The 20,436-nt window shown below is 38.3% G+C and overlaps 1 protein-coding gene across 1 annotated transcript in view; it reads left to right on the forward strand.

The window, feature by feature from the left end:
• SNX1 (sorting nexin 1) overlaps nt 1-19,685 on the forward strand; it is a 46,093-nt gene extending 26,408 nt beyond the window's left edge. Inside the window, exons 6-15 of the mRNA XM_074234368.1 lie at nt 832-973; nt 1,755-1,833; nt 2,199-2,274; nt 3,749-3,862; nt 4,395-4,488; nt 6,113-6,318; nt 13,606-13,749; nt 14,725-14,805; nt 15,122-15,193; nt 15,802-19,685. Coding sequence (XP_074090469.1) covers nt 832-973; nt 1,755-1,833; nt 2,199-2,274; nt 3,749-3,862; nt 4,395-4,488; nt 6,113-6,318; nt 13,606-13,749; nt 14,725-14,805; nt 15,122-15,193; nt 15,802-15,852 — 1,059 coding nt within the window. The 3' untranslated portion in view covers nt 15,853-19,685. The remainder of the gene's footprint in view (nt 1-831; nt 974-1,754; nt 1,834-2,198; nt 2,275-3,748; nt 3,863-4,394; nt 4,489-6,112; nt 6,319-13,605; nt 13,750-14,724; nt 14,806-15,121; nt 15,194-15,801) is intronic.
• The last annotated feature ends 751 nt before the right edge of the window (nt 19,686-20,436 follow it).

Raw genomic sequence — 20,436 nt, forward strand, 5'->3', positions numbered from 1 at the left:
CTGGCTTGACTGGATTTCAGGAAGATGAGTCTTCCTAACTCCAGTCCTGGCTTTCTCTTCACCTCAACACCTTGTTTTCTCCTGGAGTGTAGCAGTATATATAGGACCTTAGCAAGCTAATGTATCAGCCTGTTTTAAAGTTGTTCATTCCTTTCAAATGTCATGTAGGAAGCTTCTTTCACATCTTTTTTCCTTTTCATATAAATCTGATATTCTTGTTAGGAAAGAGAATGTTGTATATGTGTTGGGTCTGTATAGAGAATGTTGTATATGTTATGGGTATCTGTGTGAAGAATGCTATATATGTGTTATTTGTGTGTAGAGAATATACTTGTGTTGGGTGTATATGTGGAGAATGTTATGTATGTGTTGAATTGTGGGGTGTGTGTGTATAGAATGTTATATTGGGCGTATGTGTATGGAGAATGTTATTATATGTATGGGGGTGTGGAGAATGATATATGTGTTGTTTATGTGTGTGGAGAATGTTATGTATGTGTTGTGTGTGTGTGTTTGTGGTGAACATTATGTATGTGTTAGGTGTGTGTGTGCATGGACAATGTTATGTAAGTGTTGGGGGGTGGTGGAGAATGTTGGATATGTTGGGTGTGAATGTGGAGAATGTATTGGGTGTGTCTTCGTATCTGTGTGTGTTTCCAGATATTTTTAACTTCTTCATCTCTTTCCTCTGATGTTGCTTCTTTGACACCTAGGTTGGAATTAGGCATTTATTTCCTTAGAGAAACTTACAGAGCAATTAAAAAGAAGAGATCTTCATGAAGCATTCATTCTCTATTTTCAGCTAATCTTCTGCTTGTTTTTGTCCCCAAGACCAGCTTACCAATGTTTAGAAGTAAGCAATTTTCTGTGAAAAGAAGATTTAGTGATTTTTTGGGACTTTATGAGAAACTTTCAGAGAAACACTCGCAGAATGGATTTATTGTCCCTCCTCCTCCAGAGAAGAGCTTAATAGGTGAGGTTGTAGCCTGTGACCTTCTAATTTTACTGGGTTGGTTTTCTATGCATAAAACAACAGCAGCAATAACAGGTTGCTTCCAACATACCAGAACTGTGCTAAAGCACTTTATAGATTTGTTGTTTACAACAACTCTGGGAAGTAGATGTTCTCATTATCCCTTTTTACAGATGAGGAAATTGATTTTTAGAAATAACTTCCTCAAATAGACAGAAACCGCTTTTAACAACACCACAACCTCCTGCTAGGTGACAGGGGAATCCAATGATTTCTTAGAAATCATTTGAACAATTTAGTTAATATATTTTTATTCTTTTTTATTTGAAAGAATTTGAGAACTTTGGCCTCAAATTCCAGGATTTGTCTGTGACATTATTAAAGGCTAAAGGGACTAGGAATTTTGTTTCTAGATGACATTAGAGACCAGGAATTTCATAATTTGTCATGCTTCTAATCTAAGATACACTGGCTAAAGATGTCTCCCTTTTCATCCTTTAATATTTGCCCTCTAGGGTAATCTGATACTATTTAATATTATTTTAAAAGGTTTAAGTTATAGAATATAGAGTTATTCCCTGTTCTTAATACAGCCTAGTAAAGTGGTCTCTTTATTCCCTAGCCTTTTAAAAAAAAATTTTTAGTGGTTGCTTGATTACATAATTATGCTTTTTGGTTATATTTTGCAATGTTATATTTTTATTGTTCCTTTGTCCATTGATTTGTCACAAACTTGTCTTGTTGCATGTTTGTTTATTGTTTTCTTCAAATTCTACTCCAGGAATGACTAAAGTGAAAGTTGGGAAAGAAGATTCTTCTTCTGCAGAATTTCTAGAAAAAAGAAGGGCTGCCCTAGAAAGGTAAATGTACTATTAAGAATAGATATCTTCTTAGTTAGTATAAGAATAGAATAAGGACTTCTGTTTCCAAAAAGAATGATTATAAATTTCAATGAGAGCTAATCCAGAGGAAAAGTATTATTTTACTCTTCCTGTCCTGAGTTCAGAAAACTTAATCACATCCTTCTTCCTGAATGATATTTCACCTGGTTGATTGTTAATAATGGAATCTGATCTATGCCTAGGTATATCCAAATGCCCAGTCAGGATGAGAATGTTTTAGGTAAGGGAAAAGGTTGAGTTAAGAAACAGAATTGTATAAGGTACATAACTAGCCCAAGATCTATGAACCTAGGTAAATTAGTGGAATGCATTGCTTTTCCTAGGTATCTTCAGAGGATTGTGAATCATCCCACCATGTTACAGGATCCTGATGTCAGAGAGTTCTTAGAAAAGGAAGAGGTAAGTATAGAGTAGATCAAATACCTTCAGAAGGATATGTTCCTCTGAATTTCCTTATAACTTACTCAACAGATTTTTTTGAGTACCTTCTATGTAGATATATAGCACTATAGTAGGCTATATCTTGGTCCCTTTCTTTCAACTCCAGTGTATCTTCTAATACCAATGTCTGTCAAGAATTTTACTTCTAAATAAAGAAGGAAAAATGCCTGTTTTGATTTTGGAGGTCAAATTAAAACTCTTAACTCCAGTCTCAAAATAGTAATTCTGTAGCATTGTCATTGAAGGTAATATTTGTCTTTGTATACTTTATACTGTGCTAAAGAGATAGCGGAGTTTATGAAAGACTAAATAACTTCACTAAATTGTAAATGAGATAGTAAATTATACTTTGGATCTTTCTATATTATTAGTGGTCTCCTGACTAGCTTGCTTTCTGCTTATCAAATCTCTCTCATTGGCCCTGTCAAGTGACATGGATGAGAGCAAATTAATGATGAAATTCCTAGAACAATTAAAGTAGCTTCTAGATTTCAAATGTGTGAATCTTCTAGACTGAGCTATATCATTAAAGACTAATCTTATCATATTTTTCCATTGAATGAAAGCAGAATGAGGATATTGGGGCACTTGTATTTGTAACTTTTCTTTTCTGTTCCTTTGCCCTTATTGAGAACATAGCATACCTTTTAAAAAGTTCCTCTAAGACATGTTAAGTCTTGTTTTTTATGATGTTAGTCCAAGAGAACTTTTGACTTCAATCAAAACCATATAGAGGAGTTCAGGTTTAAGTAGTTTGGAAGTTTTCAACATAAGGTCATTTCATCACTTAATATACATTATTGACTTTCCTTTTGCACATAATAAGAACTAAAGAATTTGTTCTGTTTATTTCATGAGGTCCTGAATTATTAATACTGACTCTGTATTGACAATAGGTTCCTCTGTCTCACTTTTAAAAAACAAAACAAACCCCATATGGAGTGATTTTTGTTTCAGCGTAATGTTTCATGTACAGTAGAATCTTCTTGTGGTGGTCTCTAGAAAGAAAAATCTGTTTGGGGGGATTAGAGTAGGAACACTAACCTCATATTTGCCCAGCATTTGTCACATTATTTTCTCTTAAGTGCTTTTACTTTGAAAACACTTCACCTTTTCTGTGAAATGAAACCTCTCTAATTCTGTTTAATTGGGATTTTTTAAATTCCCAAGTTAATGTATCCATCAGATATGATTAGTTTTACCCTTACATCACAGGTTCATTGGAGAATTAAGTATGTTACAAGTTATTAACACTTGTAAAAGAAAAGTCTTTGTGGATATAACTTAAAAGAGAGAACTAGATTTTTGGCAGGTGTCTTCATTTGAGAATCAGAGTGACTGCCATCTATTTTACACTCAATTATACTGAATTTGAAAGAATTAATGGCTGATGTTTGTATGATTTATCACCTCAGTCTATTTGGTCTTACAGTTGCCACGAGCAGTGGGTACACAGACATTAAGTGGAGCTGGTCTCCTCAAGATGTTTAACAAAGCTACTGATGCAGTGAGCAAAATGACCATCAAGATGAATGAGTCTGACATTGTGAGTAGCCTTGTGTCCTTTGAGTCTCTTCGTTGGGGTTTTTAGTCTTAATAATGATCTGTTTACATAATGTTTTATAAGTTCTATATAGGACTTTACATATGTCTTTCCAATGGATGCTCAAAATTACTTTCAGAGAGGAACTTCAGATTTTATCTCTATTTTCCAAATGAAGAAGTTAAGGCAAATGGAGGCAAAGTGATTTGCTGGTGGTTCCACAGCTTGTAAGTGTCAGAGACAGGATTTCAAACCTAGTTCTATCCTGCTGTAAAGGTCAGCATTCTTTCTACTCTGTCCCACTGCCTCTCTTGAAGACTCTTGAATGTTGATTCTTCAGTAGCCCTTAGTCTTAGAAAAGCCAAGCCTACAAACTCTGAGAGTGTTTGATTATTTATCTTGTAAACTTCTGGGAAGCTGAAAAACCAAATTTTTCCCTTCTCAAAAAAAATCCCAATGAACAAACAAGCCCTCCCCAAACAAAACAAAACAAAAAAATCAACCCATTATAGTTTCTGGCTTGTCTTTCTTTCAGTGGTTTGAGGAGAAACTCCAGGAGGTGGAGTGTGAGGAGCAACGTTTACGGAAACTGCATACTGTTGTAGAAACTCTAGTCAACCATAGGAAAGGTAATGATTTCTGGAATGTACTTGGAATTGGAGGATACTGATGCATGGCACTTGTGAGCCAGAGACAAGGGCACTGTTCTTAAGATCCCTAGATAAGAGATAAAGTGGTCATCCATCTATTCAGGTAAACCTAGATCTTTTAGTTTTTGTAAGGCAATGGGGTTAAGTGGCTTGCCCAAGGCCACACGGCTAGGTAATTATTAAGTGTCTGAGGCTGGATTTGAACTCAGGTACTCCTGACTCCAAGGCCAGTGCTCTATCCACTGCGCCACCTAGCCTCCTGTAAACCTAGATCTTAAAGATACATTTTGCATTTCCTGGCAGAAGGATGACTTTTTAGTCATAGCAGTTTGTCTATTTTCTAACTGAGAAGTATTTAAGGAAAGGGGGCCCAAATATAGCAGGTTGTTAGGACATAACATTTTCATTATAAACTATTTGCTGGTTTCTATCTCGAATAACATTACTTCTTGATCTGCCATTTAAATGAAACAGGGTAAATGGGGGGGGGTGAAGGGGAGGAGGAGAGAAGCCATGAATATCCTAGTTTTATTTTAGCTACTGATAGTATTGCCTTTTCATTGGTGAGACCTGCTAAGAATTAGATAAATGGGCCCAATTTGATTTCTTCCTTTCCTCTCTGCTCTCTGATAGTATTGATGAACAGTGAGATAGGAAGAAGTGAGGAATATATTTTTTAAACTTGATGATAGTGGTCCTTTACATTTATATGGTATTTTATATTATCTGTGTCTTGTGTTCCTGCCCAAAAGATAAGATTGAAAATCAGCTTTAGAGTGAGCAGGAGCCCTGTTTTGCTTATTAACTTGACTCCTGACCCAGGGTCTTCATTAAGTAGCTATGTTTGGTCTGCTTCTTTTTTTTTTTTTGCAAGGCAAACGGGGTTAAGTGGCTTGCCCAAGACCACACAGCTAGGTAACCATTAAGTGTCTGAGACCGGATTTGAACTCAGGTACTCCTGACTCCAGGGCTGGTGCTTTATCCACTACGCCACCTAGCCACCCCTTTGGTCTGCTTCTTACTGGTTTTCTCATTTCATCTGTTTAGACCCTAGGCTGACACTCTGTAGCTGTGTCTCAAAAAGTAACTTTCCCTTATATTTCAGTATATGTGTAGGTTTTGGTTATCAGTTGGGTGGTGTAGCCCTTAAATACTATGTAAGTCTGGAAGGACTTACATATCCAGGAACATGTTATATATTATATTTTCAGCCTTTTATCTGACAAGATCTATGTTGACCAGAATGGGTGAGAATGAGGTCTTTTCTGGTCTCATTTTTAGCCATGATAATATATGAACATCTTTACAGTCTAGTACAGTTGCATAGTAAAGTGGAAAAAATGCTTGCTCTGGAGTTGGAGGCCATGGGTTCAAATTGTGACTTATTACCTATGGAACCCTGGGCAAATCATACCTTCTTCCTGGTCCTCAGTTTATTCATTGATAATTGAATTTAGATGTTCTCTTCAGCTCTTCCATCTCAGAATCTGGATTATCCAAGGAAATGTTGAAATCCTGGATCTTTTAGAACACTGAAGAGTTTAAGGAAGGGTTTTTTAACTCTTACTTTTTAAAATTGTTCCCTTTTTGTTCCTTTTCTCAGAGTTAGCACTCAACACAGCACAGTTTGCAAAGAGTCTGGCCATGCTAGGGAGCTCTGAGGACAACACTGCCCTGTCCCGGGCTCTGTCCCAGCTGGCAGAGGTGGAGGAGAAGATCGAACAGCTGCACCAAGAGCAAGCCAGCAATGACTTCTTCCTCTTAGCCGAGCTCCTGAGCGACTACATTCGCCTCCTGGCCATAGTCAGGGTAAGTGTTCCTTGGGCTTAGCCTCTCTGCTGATGGTTTACCCAAGAAAGTAGCAAACAGGTGGTTACAGTGGTAGACTAGAAGTCAGACCTGCCCCTGAGGCTTATTCTCCATGGAACATTCACTTAACCTCATTTATCTATAGACTAGGGATAACTACAATACCTACTTCAGCTGGATTTTGAGTGAATCAGATAAGATTGTGTAAGGCCTTCTATAGTTCACCTTCCCAGGTAAATGTATATAAAATTCTTGGCAAACCTTAAAAGTACTGTATACATTTGAATGCATACAGGGAGCTAATATTATTACTCTAATCTGACTTGGTTTTTAAGATGTTTAATGATGAGAATGTTTAACACAACACTTAGGGACAGTTTACTAGTTTCTTCAATCCACCTACAGCTTAGTTGATATTACTAAGTAAGAGAGGAAAACATGAGTATTATGGATGACCTTATATTTCACCTCATTATAATCAAGTAACAAGTATTTATTAAACAGTCATATATGCTAAGCGGTGTCCTAGGAGATAGAGATTTGAAAATATAAAAATGGTTCTTGCATTAAAGAAACATTATGCTCACACAACTCTACAATATAAACACAAGATACTGGAGGAGGTAAAAGAAGTTTGGGGGGGGGAGGAGAATAAAGATAAACTTCATGTTAAGCTAGAATCTGGACTATGCTTCCAGATATAAAGGTGAGACTAGGACTATAAGCTAGACTTAGGATCCAACTTGAGAAAAGGCACATTCACACAAGACAAAAGATCACATGTGAGGAAAAAGCAAGAAAGTTACTTTGGGGGGACCATAGAATGTGTCAAAGGGAACAATGCGTAATAAATCTGGACAGATAGACTGAAAAATAATAAACCATTTCAGCAAAGGGTTTTTTTTCCAATCACCCTCTGAGCCTAATCCATAGTGTTTTAATTGTTATTATTTTAGACTCAGAATAGTGGAAGAAGAAATAGCTCTCATTTTCCCAACATTAACTACCATGAAATGGTGATGAAGTTGGAGCCATGAAAGTTTTCCAGGAGTGGCAATACCTTTATGGGATATACAGCTAATGCCACCAACTCAGAAGCCACATTGGGCTTCACTCCCAGCTAGCTGGCTGGCTCCTTTAAGCTAGGAGCCCTTCAACCCTTCTTAACAACTAGTTGGAAAGAAGAAGCAGGTGCACCCCAGCATCCATTTTTTTAAACAAATATTTTCTTTGTTTTCCAATTATATACGATAGTAGTTTCTACCTATCATTTTTTGGTAAGGTTTTAAATTTTAAAATTTTTCCCCCACTCTCCCTTCCCCTCCCCTTACAACCCCACAGAAGGCAGTCTGATAATCTTTACATTGTTTCCATGCTATATACATTGATTAAAATAGAATGTGTTCAGAGAAAAATTATATCCTTGAGGAAAAAATAAAATATTAGAGATAGATAAATTATGTTGTACATAAGAAATTTTTTTTTTTAGGTTTTTGCAAGGCAAATGGGGTTAAGTGGCTTGCCCAAGGCCACACCGCTAGAGAAAACTTTTTTTAAAAAAAAATTGAAGGTAGTAGTCTTTGGTCTTTGTTTTAACACCACAGTTCTTTCTCTGAATACAGATGGCATTTTCTGTCACAGATACCCTAAAATTGTCCCTGATTGTTGCACTAATGGAATGAGCAAGTCCATTGAAGTTGATCATCACCCCCATATTGCTGTTAGCATGTACAGTATTCTTCTGGTTCTGCTCATCTTGCTCAGCATCAGTTCATGCTTCTCTGAAATCCCATCCCTCCTGGTTACTAATAGAACAATAGTGTTCCATAACATACATATACCACAATTCTTTCAACCATTCCCCAACTGATGGAAATTCATTCAATTGCCAATTCTTTGCCACCACAAACAGGGCTGCTATGAATATTTTTGCACAAGTGATTTTTTTACCCTTTTTTCATAATCTCTTCAGGGTAAGGACCCAGTAATGGTATTGCTGGATCAAAGGGTATGCACATTTTTATTGCCTTTTGGGCATAGTTCCAGACTGCTCTCCAGAAAGGTTGTATGAGTTCACAGTTCCACCAATAATGCATCAGTGTCTCAGATTTCCCACATCCCTTCCAACATTGATCATTGCCCTTTCTGGTTATATTGGCCAATCTGAGAAGTGTGAGGTGGTACTTAAGGGAAGCTTTAATTTCCAGCATCCATTTCTTACATGTTATAGTAATTGTGAACTTATGGTCTATGGGGACTAGTAAACTGTCACTGAGTATTGTGATAAACATTCTTATCATTGAACATCTTTTTTTTTTTTTAGGTTTTTGCAAGGCAAACGGGGCCACACAGCTAGGTAATTATTAAATGTCTAAGGCCGGATTTGAACTCAGGTACTCCTGACTCCAGGGCTGGTGCTCTATCCACAGTGCCACCTAGCTGCCCCTATCATTAAACATCTCAAGAACCAAGTCAGTTTAGGGCAATAATAATAGCTCCCATGTATACAGCACTTTAAGGTTTGCCAAGAGTTTTACATACATTTACCTGAGAAGGTGAACTATAGAAGTCCCTATTCTCCTTTCACCCTTGTCTTACAAACCAGGTGCATGCAAAGGCCCATATTAAAGAGGCCAGGAAAGTATCTCTCAAACATTTTCTGAAACTATTTGAAGTCTATAAAGAAAGGGATTTTCTTGTTGTGATGATGACTCACATATTCTTTAGGAGCCCTAGGACTATTGAATCATGGAAAAATCATGGGAACAAATCAGGAAAAAATACTAGGCAGATATTTTGTAGAACAGATGTGTTCAACTCATTGCCAGAAATGCCTAAGTGTAGCCCAAACCAGATTAAGATGTAATTGAGAAATGTTTAACCAAATAAATAAAAAATATACACACAACCCAGATAATGTTAATTCATAGTTTTTTTAGTCAAGATGTGGCCTATATTAGTCTGAGGCTGTTATCCCTGCTATAGAATCCGATGAATTCTCAGTCACCTTTACTGCCTCTTCTTGAACAGTAAGTCTCCATAGTTCCCAAGATTATGACCTTAACCTTTCTCCTTTCTCTGGACTCTCTCCCCTTTGTGATATCAATCTTGCCTGGGATTATCTTCAGGTCATATCATAGGTTTTGAGTTGGAAGGCATCTTAGTAGATATCTAGGGTTTTTTATTGGGTTGGTTTTTTTTAAGATTATTTATTTTGAGTTTTACAATTTTTTTCCCCAATTTTACTTCCCTCCCCCCACCCCACCCCCACAGAAGGCAATTTGCCAGTCTTTACATTGTTTCCATGATATACATTGATCCAAATTGACTGTGATAAGGGAGAAATCATATCCTTAAGGAAGAAACATAAAGTATAAGAGATAGCAAGATCAGACAATATCAGTTTTTTTTTCTAAATTAAAATTAATAGTTCTTGGTCTTTGATCAAACTCCACAGTTCTTTCTCTGGATACAGATGGCATTCTCCATTACAGAGAGCCCCAAATTGTCCCTGATTGTTGCACTGATGGAATGAGCGAGTCCATCAAGGTTGATCATCACCCCCGTGTTGCTGTTAGGGTGTACAGTGTTTTTCTGGTTCTGCTTATCTCACTCATGAACTAATGTTCATGCAATCCCTCCAGGCTTCTCTGAATTGCCATCCCTCCTGGTTTCTAATAGAACAATAGTGTTCCATGACATACATATACCACAGTTTGCTAAGCCATTCCCCAATTGAAGAACATTTACTTGATTTCCAGTTCTTTGCCACCACAAACAGGGCTGCTATGAATATTTTTGTACAAGTGATGTTTTTACCCTTTTTCATCATCTCTTCAGGGTATAGACCCAGTAGTGGTATTGCTGGATCAAAGGGTATGCACATTTTTGTTGCCCTTTGGGCATAGTTCCAAATTGCTCTTCCAGAAAGGTTGGATGAGTTCATAGCTTCACCAACAGTGTAATAGTGTCCCAGATTTTCCAACCCTTCCAACAATGATCATTGTCCTTTCTGGTCATATTGGCCAGTCTGAGAGGTTTGAGGTGGTACCTCAGAGAAGCTTCAATTTGCATTTCTCTAATAAGTAATGATTTAGAGCAATTTTTCATATGACTATGGATTGCTTTGATCTCCTCATCTGTAAATTGGCTTTGCATATCCTTTGACCATTTGTCAATTGGGGTGTTTTTTGGTTTTTGGTTTTTTTTTTAATTTTTGGTGAAGTTTTTTCCAATCCACTCTTCCCTCCTCCCACCTTAAGATAAAAAGTAATCTGATATAGTTCATACATACACAAACATGTTACACATATTTCCATATTAGTCATGCTATGAAAGAAAAAAAATCATGACAAACGAAAAGCAAATTTTAAAAAGTGGAAATAATATGCTATGATTTGCATTCAGGCTCCACGATTCTAACTCTGGATGTGGGTGGCATTTTCCATCACAAGTCTTTTAGAATTGTCTTTGATCACAGTACTGCTGAGAGGAGTTAAGTCTATCACAAGTGATCATCACACAGTAGTGCTTATATATGTACAATGTTCTCCTGATTTTGCTGTCTTCACACAGTATTAGTTTGTGTTTGTCTCTCCAGACTTTTCTGAAGTTGTGCTCATGATATCTTACAGAAAATAGAACTCCCATTACATTCATATGCCACAGTTTGTTCAACCATTCTCCAAAGGATGGATATCCCAAAAGAGCTGCTATAAATATTTTTGTTCATGTGAATCTTTTCCTCTGTTATGTATGATCTCTCTGGGATATAGAGCAGGTATCTGTTCTGTCCCCATGAGCCAGTCTTTGCATGGAGAATCCCTAGAGGGGGACCCCACATTCTGTTGGCCAGTTCTGATCACTAAGAAGTTTTCCTGACCTCAAGCCTAAACAGAACTGTTTGCAACCTCCTTCCTATGCATCTGGTTTCACAAAACAACAAAAGTCCAATTACTTCACACTAGAATCCTTTAGCTATTTGGAGACCAGCCTTAACCCCTTCCTCCCCTTGATTCAACAGCCTCAGTGTCTTCCACTGATCTTCCCTCATGACATGGATTTAAGATCCTTCATTGTGTGGCTTATCCTTCTCAGGATACTCTCTAGATCAGTACTGTACCCTTCTTAAATGGAGGGACCCACAAGAGACAATCCCCTCCTTATTCCTGGAAGGAATACAGTTCTACTAAGATAGTTCAACTGTCTCAAGTTAGTCATTCAGTATCTTAGCCATCCCTCCCAGTTTTGTGTCATCTGCACATCTGGAAGTCATTGATAGAAAACAGTAAATAGTTCAGTTAACATTGAATCATAAAGACTGCTTTTTGAATCTAACCACTTACTCAGTTCTAAATGCATCTAATTGTATTAATGTGTAGTCCTTATCTCTCTATCAGGAACAGTATGAACTTTTTATCAAATGCTTTGCTGAAAACTATGTCTTTGTCATTTCCCTTATCTTCCAATTTACTAATTCTGTTCTAAAAAAGAGGTAGGTTGGGGTGGCTAGGTGGGGAAGTGGATAAAGCACTGGCCCTGGAGTCAGGCAGGAGTACCTGGGTTCAAATCCAGTCTCAGACACTTAATAATTACTTAGCTGTGTGGCCTTGGGCAAGCCACTTAACCCCATTTGCCCTGCAGAAACCTTAAAAAAAAGAGAGAGAGGTTATTCTGGCATGACCGTTCTTGCCACACTGATTCTTTATGATCATTGATTTTACTTTTTTAGGAATTCATTAATCATTTCTTTTATGGTCCATTCTAAAATTTTCCTGGGAATCAAAAAATCAACAAGCTTACTGATACACACACACACACACACACACACACACACACACACACACGCATATGTCTCTTATAGAATTTGGTCTCTTTTATTAAAGAAAAAAAATTATCCTCTATTACTATGGCACCTCTCCTATTTCCACAATCTTTGCAGTATTAGTAATAGTAGTAATTAATAATGTCACAATTGTCTTTCATTTCTTTCCATACCAAAGAATGTCCTTCATCTGAGCCTGCTGAATTCATCAGGGGTCACTAGATGTGCTCTTACCATCTTCTTACTTACCCTGGATATGAATTCTTCTTTTGCAAAAGTCATTCTTAGCAGAGAAAATGTGTATGTGTGTCTGAGAGAGAGTGTTCTTTCTTGTATCTCTTTGATCATTCTTTCTCTCTTAGTATAATGCATAAATAAACACCAAGTTCTTTTTGTTGATCTTTGCTTCTCTTTTGGCCTCCACTCAGTTCTGAGCTTTAGCACTCCTAACATCTTAATTTTTTTATTTTTTTTTTTTTTGCAAGACAGTGGGGTTAAGTGGCTTGCCCAAGGACACACAGCTAGGTCATTATTAAGTGTCTGAGACTGGATTTGAACCCAGGTACTCCTGACTCCAGGGCCCATACTCTATCCACTGCGCCACCTAGCCGCCCCATCATCTTAAAATTTTTATTGATACCTTTTCCTTTTACATCACTTTTTAAATTTAACTGTATATACAGTATTCCACAACCATGGTTTCTCCAACTCTGCAAAGAGAGAGATATATAGTCTCACATTTTTTTTCTTCAAGGTCATACTTGGTCATTATAATTACACAACATTCCATTTTGATGTTTTTGGAGGTGCTATTCTTTCCACAGTTTTGTAGGCATTGAGTAGGTGACAGCTTCAAATGTTATTTTGTTGGCTGTCCAGACAAATGTGATGAAGAAAATGTTAATAATGCAGATTAAACTTGAAAGTGTTTTGTACATTCTTTTTTCCCCATGGATCCAGTTTTTATTTATTTATTGGTTGATTGATTGATTGATTGATTTTTAGTTTTTTGCAAGGCAATGGGGTTAAGTGGCTTGCCCAAGGCCACACAGATAGATCATTATTAAGTGTCTGAGGCCGGATTTGAACTCAGGTACTCCTGATCCAAGGCTAGTGCTCTCTATCCACTGCACCACCTAGCCGCCCCATGGATCCAGTTTTTAAACATTAACCAGCACACCACCCTACTATTTTTTGGTCATAAACTTTTCTTCCATCCATAAATGTTCCTAAGTTTTATCAGCTTGAACTAGGGTGGTAGCTAAGTGTAGAGAGAAAGGTATGGTAATCAAATCAACAAGACAAACAAATCACTGGATGTGGTATGTTAAAGAGAATAAAAAGTTGAAGGATTGGTCTGAGGTTGGGAACCTGGTTTTAGACATGTTTCATTTGCAGTACATATGGATGCATATGGATTATGGATAACCACCAAAATGTTTGTTTTTCACCGTTCTTGGTAGGGTGCCTTTGACCATCGAATGAAGACTTGGCAGCGTTGGCAGGATGCCCAGACTATGTTGCAGAAGAAACGGGAAACTGAGGCAAGGCTTTTGTGGGCCAATAAACCTGACAAACTGCAGCAAGCCAAAGATGAGATTGCAGAAGTAAGTCCCTCCTGGTGGAAGGGCTCTCCATTCTTGCCCCACAGCAACATAGGCTCTTGTGCCAAAGAGGTTTCATCTTACTACTTTAACATGAGTGTAACTGAGGGCAAGCATGAAATAGTAGCTCTTTGAGTTAGTATTTCTTATCTCAAATGCTCTCTGAGTTCCTATATAAAATAGGTTAGGCCAGCTCTACTAACTAACTCTGCTTCTTTGAGTTTAGCCTCCTCCTAGTCTATTCCTGAGTTTAAATGTGGCCTCAGACATTTACTAGTAGGACCCAGGGCCAGTCACTTATCCCTGTTTGCCTGATTCCCCATCTATAAAATAAACTGGAAAAGGTAATAGCAAACCATTCCAGTATCTCTGTCAAGATAATTCAAAATGGGGTCACAAAGAGACAGACACATCTGAAAGATCTGAACAACAATGACAGTCTAGTTATATCAAATCTCTTCCATTGTTTTCCCTGAAACTTTCTCAAAGTAGATAAGTAGAAAGCTTTAACTATCCAAGGTATGGCTGTTGCAAATGACAAGCTTGACAATTCAAGATAATCTTGTTATTTTCTGTACAAACTCTGCACTAGATCTTTCAGCCAGTATCTGGCTCCATAATGATGGTGCCTACTTAGAGGAGTAATACATCTCTTCCCTTTGCCCAACCAGGCTTATTCCTGCCCCTTGGTATATTTTCCTTTTCACAGTTTGACCTCTAGTCTCTGAGACTCCCCTAAAACATCAAGAGCAAAGTCTTGCCAGTGAATCTGAATAGCTGATGACAAAAGGGGAAGCCCCAACAGTGCCTCTTCATAAGGACTCCTCAGCAGAATGCTTCCCTGCTTCCTTATTGATGTGTAGTGATGCATGAGGGACAGAGGTAGCAGCAGGAGAGATGGACAGGGAAGAACTCAGATCACTGCTTCCTGTGAATGCATCAGCACACACTGACATTTTTTTTTCCCTTTCTGCCCAGTGGGAGTCTCGTGTGACTCAGTATGAAAGGGACTTTGAACGAATTTCGACAGTGGTCCGCAAGGAAGTGATAAGGTTTGAGGTATGATGTGACTCCTTTGGTTTCTCTCTCAAACATTTCTCTTTTATCTCATTAGGAACCTAGTGCAAGAAACTCTGGCTCATGACTTTAAGAGCTGAGTGGGCCCCTCTGCCAAACTCCTTTCCATAGGGCTCCCCTGAGCATCCCTCTGCTCTGACTTTGGATGCTGGGAGATTGGGCTGCTCCCCTCCTCCCTCTCCTGTACTGCACAATAGGACCCATCCACATTCTGGGTCTGCTTTCTAAGGATGGGGTTGTCTCCCATGTGGATGGGAGGAAATTCTAGGTCCCCAGTGCAGTGTCTTGTTTCATATAGAAAGAGAAATCCAAGGACTTCAGAAACCATGTGATCAAGTACCTTGAAACCCTTCTGTATTCACAGCAGCAGGTGAGTGAGCATCTGTGCCCTGTCTCATTTTGCTGCATTTCTTTCAAATGCCCTCTTCAAGAAGACCTACCAAGTGGTCTGGTTTTGTCTCGGTCCATAGATAGGAGAGCTAAACAGTTTTTTGGTATGTTGTTAGTCTTAGACCTTTATTAGGCATGAACTTATAGTTTTGACTCCAGTTGTCAAGTTTTTTCCTCTACCTTTCTTAGCATCTTCTAAGTTGTGTCAGTCCATGATGTTTCCTAATGGGAGAGAACAGGTTTGTAGCCAAATTTTATATCAAATAGGTCTGATAACTTATCACCTGGTGTCCCATTGGATGCACTCAAATGACCACTGCTTTAGACACTGAGAAGAACTCTGATAGGTGTAGGAACCTCCCAGCATGGCGACTGCTAGGGCGTGGTGTTTCATGTCTGGTGGGCCCTCTTTTCTCTGCCCCTTTCTTCTTACTGGGCTTCATTTCTCTGTGGATCAGTCACTAAAAGACTGCAGGTAGATGGGAAGCTTTTTGGTAGTGGCCATCCCTCCTCCCTGCTTGGGACCTGCTGGGGAGATAGCTCTGCTGGGGTGCTTGTTCATTGTCCCCTGCCCTGGCTTCTTTGCAGTTGGTGAAGTATTGGGAAGCCTTTCTCCCTGAGGCGAAGGCCATCTCCTAATGGACCAAGAAAGCCAGAGCCCACCTGAATTTACGCTGCCTTTTTATACATTATACCTCTCCACCTTTAATGGATCCCAGTTGCACATCCTGCTGAGCCTAGAGACTTAACCCCTTTACCCCCTCCCAGGACCAAGCTGCTCCAGTAATTCTTCTAACTGTATTTTTCATTTAGCTTCCATATATATTTTCTTACTGAAGAGAATAGTTTCCTGCTTTAAGCGAAAGATCTACAGTTAGGTGGTGGGATTATGGGGTGGGGTGTTATAAATATATAAATAAAAATGTATATTTTTCAGGATGTGGTTTAGAAACTGGGAATAACGTTTTCTGTTACTCCTGATGGTGCCATGAAAAGATTATGTAATAAAATATTTTAAAATCTGGTCTCGTTGATTCTTCTTTATGGTACTTCTTTGCTTTGGGCTGGAGAAACCCATGAAAGTTGTTTCAGGCACTATACTGTGAAGTATAGTGGGTATCAGACTGGTTTGGGAAAGAAGAATTTTAATAATCCTTCATTACAAAAGAGGATGGAGTCAAGAGGACCTCAGAGCAAGCCCTGATTCAGACACATGTTCCTAACAGCAATCTAAGACCAAGTTAGACATGAGTTTCCTGCATTGTTTTTCTTTTAGGTTTTTTTTTTTTTGTAAGGCAAACGGGGTTAAGTGGCTTGTCCAAGGCCACACAGCTAGGTAATTATTAAGTGTCTGAGACCGGATTTGAACCTAGGTACTCCTGACTACAGGGCTGGTGCTTTATCCACTACGCCACCTAGCCGCCCCTATTGTTTTTCTCACTGACTTAGTTCCCTGCACTTATGAAATCAGTGTCAAATCAATAAACTTCATTAACCATATCATTTCTATCAGCAGAAAAAGTTTGGTCTAGATTCTTGTTGGTCCCTCTATAACCCTTTCCTTGGGAGCATTTATGTGAGCTTTATTCCCTACTTTGTACATCCATAAGACTGGTTGATGTGAAGTTCTTACTTAACTGTCTTATATCTTGCTTTTGAAGAAGGGATCATGGGAATCCTACCATGTTATCCAAGTGCCTCTTCTCAGAAATATACAGAATTTATCTGACTCATATCTGTGCCTACTGCTTCCCACCTATCTTGCTCTCCTAGAGCAGTGTCCTAGACTCGGCCCCTCCTCTCCAGCCTTCCTATCAAAACTTGCTCCAAGCTAGTTGGTTTTGAGAAGGCTTTGATAAACAAGTGTTAGTGAACGATAAAATAATACTGCAAAAGCCAGCATAATGCTTTGTCCCTCTGAATGAGGTGAAAAGAATAATGGTCTGGTTATCATATCTAGTTTCTTATCCCAACTCTATCATATATAATCAAGGCAAGTTACTAATTGGGGTCTTTTTTCCCTGCAGTGGGACTGGACAATTTCTAAGACTGCTTTGGGCTCTAGTCTTGGCCCAAACATAAGATGGCTTAATAGTGAGCATCCATAATGCCAGGTAGGCCTCTGGTCAGCATAAAGTGGTCCTTCCTGTTCTGAGGCTCTTCTACACTTTCTCTAGCATTCTCTGCCACACACCCCCATCCCTCACTCTCTTGCTCTCTCTCTCTCTCTCTTCTCCTCCCAGTGTTCTCTTACCTCTTTCCCTTTCCCAAGGAGCAAAAGCACATTTAGAAAACAAAGAAACAAGTAGCATCACAATGTTTATTTTTCACCTTCATGTAGCTCAAAGTAGGAATTCAATATAACACATTTTTATATCCTCTCATTTGCTAGGCATATGAGTGCTCTATAAATATTCTTTGGCTTAATTATGCCTTTCACCAGATAAAAGAATCAGGTCTCTGCCCTCCCCACCCTACATATGAGACTTATTAAAAGGCAAATTGTGTGTGTTGGCATGTTTGTTCAGTGTTTTATTGCTTGTTCCCTTCATTCCTCCTTATCTGGATTTAAATTGTTGGCCTCTAAAAGGAGCAGGCTTCTGATTTGTTCTGTACATTACCACAGGAAAGTAAGTTCATAACATTTGTATCAAACCAATGATGTTCCCCTGGAAGGAAGTCTGCAAATCACAATGAGAGATGAAGCTCATTGGGAGACAAACTGGAAGGAGAGTCATTTTGACAATTATTGTCTTAATCATCTAAAATTGACATATTCTATGAGAATAGGGTTTTATTTTTTTAGCCTTTTTTTTTTCAAACAGTGGTCATCTTTAAGGGAGCAGGGTAATAACTCTCAGAGTTGTATGAGGAGAGCTTTCCTGGTCATAGGGATTTTATTGCGTCTGTATTCTTGTCACATTTAATCAGTTTAGTGAGAGGCAGATAAGGAAACTGCCCAAGTCCTATTCCAAACTCAGGGCTTTGTCCTTATTCTTGGTTTTATGGCTTTTGAAGAACTTCCTCTTCAGCTTGGTACTGGAGTCTCAACTTTGCTGACCTTTGAACAATTTCTGGAGAATCAAGCCCCTGACTCTTGATGCCAGAACTTGAAACTACTGTCTAGGATTGGGTGGTTAGCTAAGCTTGCCCACCTGCTTTATTTACTGAAATCCTGGGTAATCATCTTCAAGAATCTATTTTCCTTAGAAATTTTCTGAAAGTATATCAGAATATAACTGAATTCACTAACTGCTTAGCCAGTGAATCCTAGATCTGGTTTTATGACTACCCAGAGTATCTCTAGTTAGTTCATGGGGTGCTGTAAAATTTTTAAAGAAAAACTAATTTTAATTCTTTTTTCCATAATTCATAGATCCATGATGCCAATGGCATGCATTGATATAGTCCCCTCTTCGTAGTCAGGATTTAAAAATTGGCTAAAGAGTTAATCGACAAAGAAATGTCCTATACATTAGAATTTTAGAGTAGCATTTTTTTATGGTAGTAGAGAACTAGAAACAAAAACGGAGGCTCATTGATTGGGGAATATTGTGAAAAGCAATATATATAATGAATATCGAGAAGACTTGCATGAACTGATGCAAAGTGAGAAAAGCAGATCCAAAAACTACACACAAAGCAGTATTAATGGAAAAAACAACTCAAGTGAAACAATGCTTGAGGAAGATAGAATGACCAAATTTGACTCCAAAGAAAAGGGAAGAGAAAGTACCCTCCCCTCTCCCTTCTCAGAGTTTGGAGACTGGATATGGAATGTAATGTTGGATTTTTTTGATGCGTTAATTAGTTTTTCCTGAGCTGTGGTTTTTGTTGTTGTTATAGGGGATTGCTCTTGTGGAAATTAGAAAATATCAATGATTTTAAAATAAAAATCAAATTGTATTTTTTAAAATTAAATGTCACCTGATTTTTAAAAAAAGCTGACCGATAAATTTGTTCTCCTGGTGCCACCCAGAAAATATTTGGCCAGCTGGTCCCAAATCTCTCACCAGGCCCAAGTTCAAAGTCTTTCCAGCTTAATAGGACTTGCCAAGATAGACATTCTGTTGGCATAGCTTTTGGGAATTCCCCAGTTACTTCCATGGCAAAAAAGAGAGGAGGAAGACAAGGAGACTTTAGCAGAGGAATTTTAATTCACTTCCACTTAAAAACAAAATTGACCATGTCTTGCTGCCAGACTGAAAAACATTTTTCTGCTCAAGATCACCCTTGGCCAACACAATGAATGCATACTTGTGTCTATTGAGCCCACTAACATCAGTTCACAACATTTTAGATATGGTGGGGGGCAACTTAAAAATCATCTAATCTGGTCTCATTTATTTTTGCAGCCCCTTCATGTTATGGATGAGTTAACTAGGGACCAGAAAACTAAAGTTGTTTGTGTGCTGAGTAATGTAATGTAGCAGAAAGGTCATGGTTCTTGGGATTAGAAGACTTAAATTCAACTTTGTAAACACAAGGCACAGAAAGTAGTTTATCTGAACAACATTGGAACACAATTCTGTATGAATCACTAATATATATATATATATATATATATATATATATATATATATATATATATATATGCTTAGATGATGCTGAGAGTCAATATTCAAATAGAGGTATGGGTGCCCCATCTTGTCTGAGAAGTCCCCATCTGAAGGATAAGTTTTAGGCAATGGAGTTTAATAAGGGCCTTGACAAGCTGACACATCTCCAAGGGATTTAATGGCTGAATTGAGACTAGAATTCATATTCACAAGACCTAGTTCAGAATCTTCACATCTAAGACTTGCTTTGTGCTGAGGTGATTGATCTCATGATGCAGTGGAAGTATCTCTGCCTCCAGAGTCAAAGTTTAGGGGATCAAACCCCAACCTCATGCTTTCTCCTTGTAAGAGTTTTAGTCACTTTAACCTCACTAGGTACCACCAGTTTCCTCATTTGTAATGAGGAGGTGGGACTAGATGGTATATGAGGTCCCTAGATGCTGAGATCTTGTGACCCTCTCAAAAAATTATGGTGTCAAACAAAAACTCCGGTTCTCAAGGTGCAAAATAAATGATAAATCTCTAGGTCTCACCTTGTATTGCTCCTTGGTATCTGAAAATGAGATGCATCAATTAACTTGCCCTTGAGTGAGTGTTGCATCTGAGAGTTGGCATGGACAAGGTACTACACTTCTTTCCTTCTGCCTGGAGCATCACATAGAAT

The sequence above is a fragment of the Macrotis lagotis genome, chromosome 4, assembly GCF_037893015.1.
Source record: "Macrotis lagotis isolate mMagLag1 chromosome 4, bilby.v1.9.chrom.fasta, whole genome shotgun sequence".
NCBI classification, from domain to species: domain Eukaryota; kingdom Metazoa; phylum Chordata; class Mammalia; order Peramelemorphia; family Peramelidae; genus Macrotis; species Macrotis lagotis.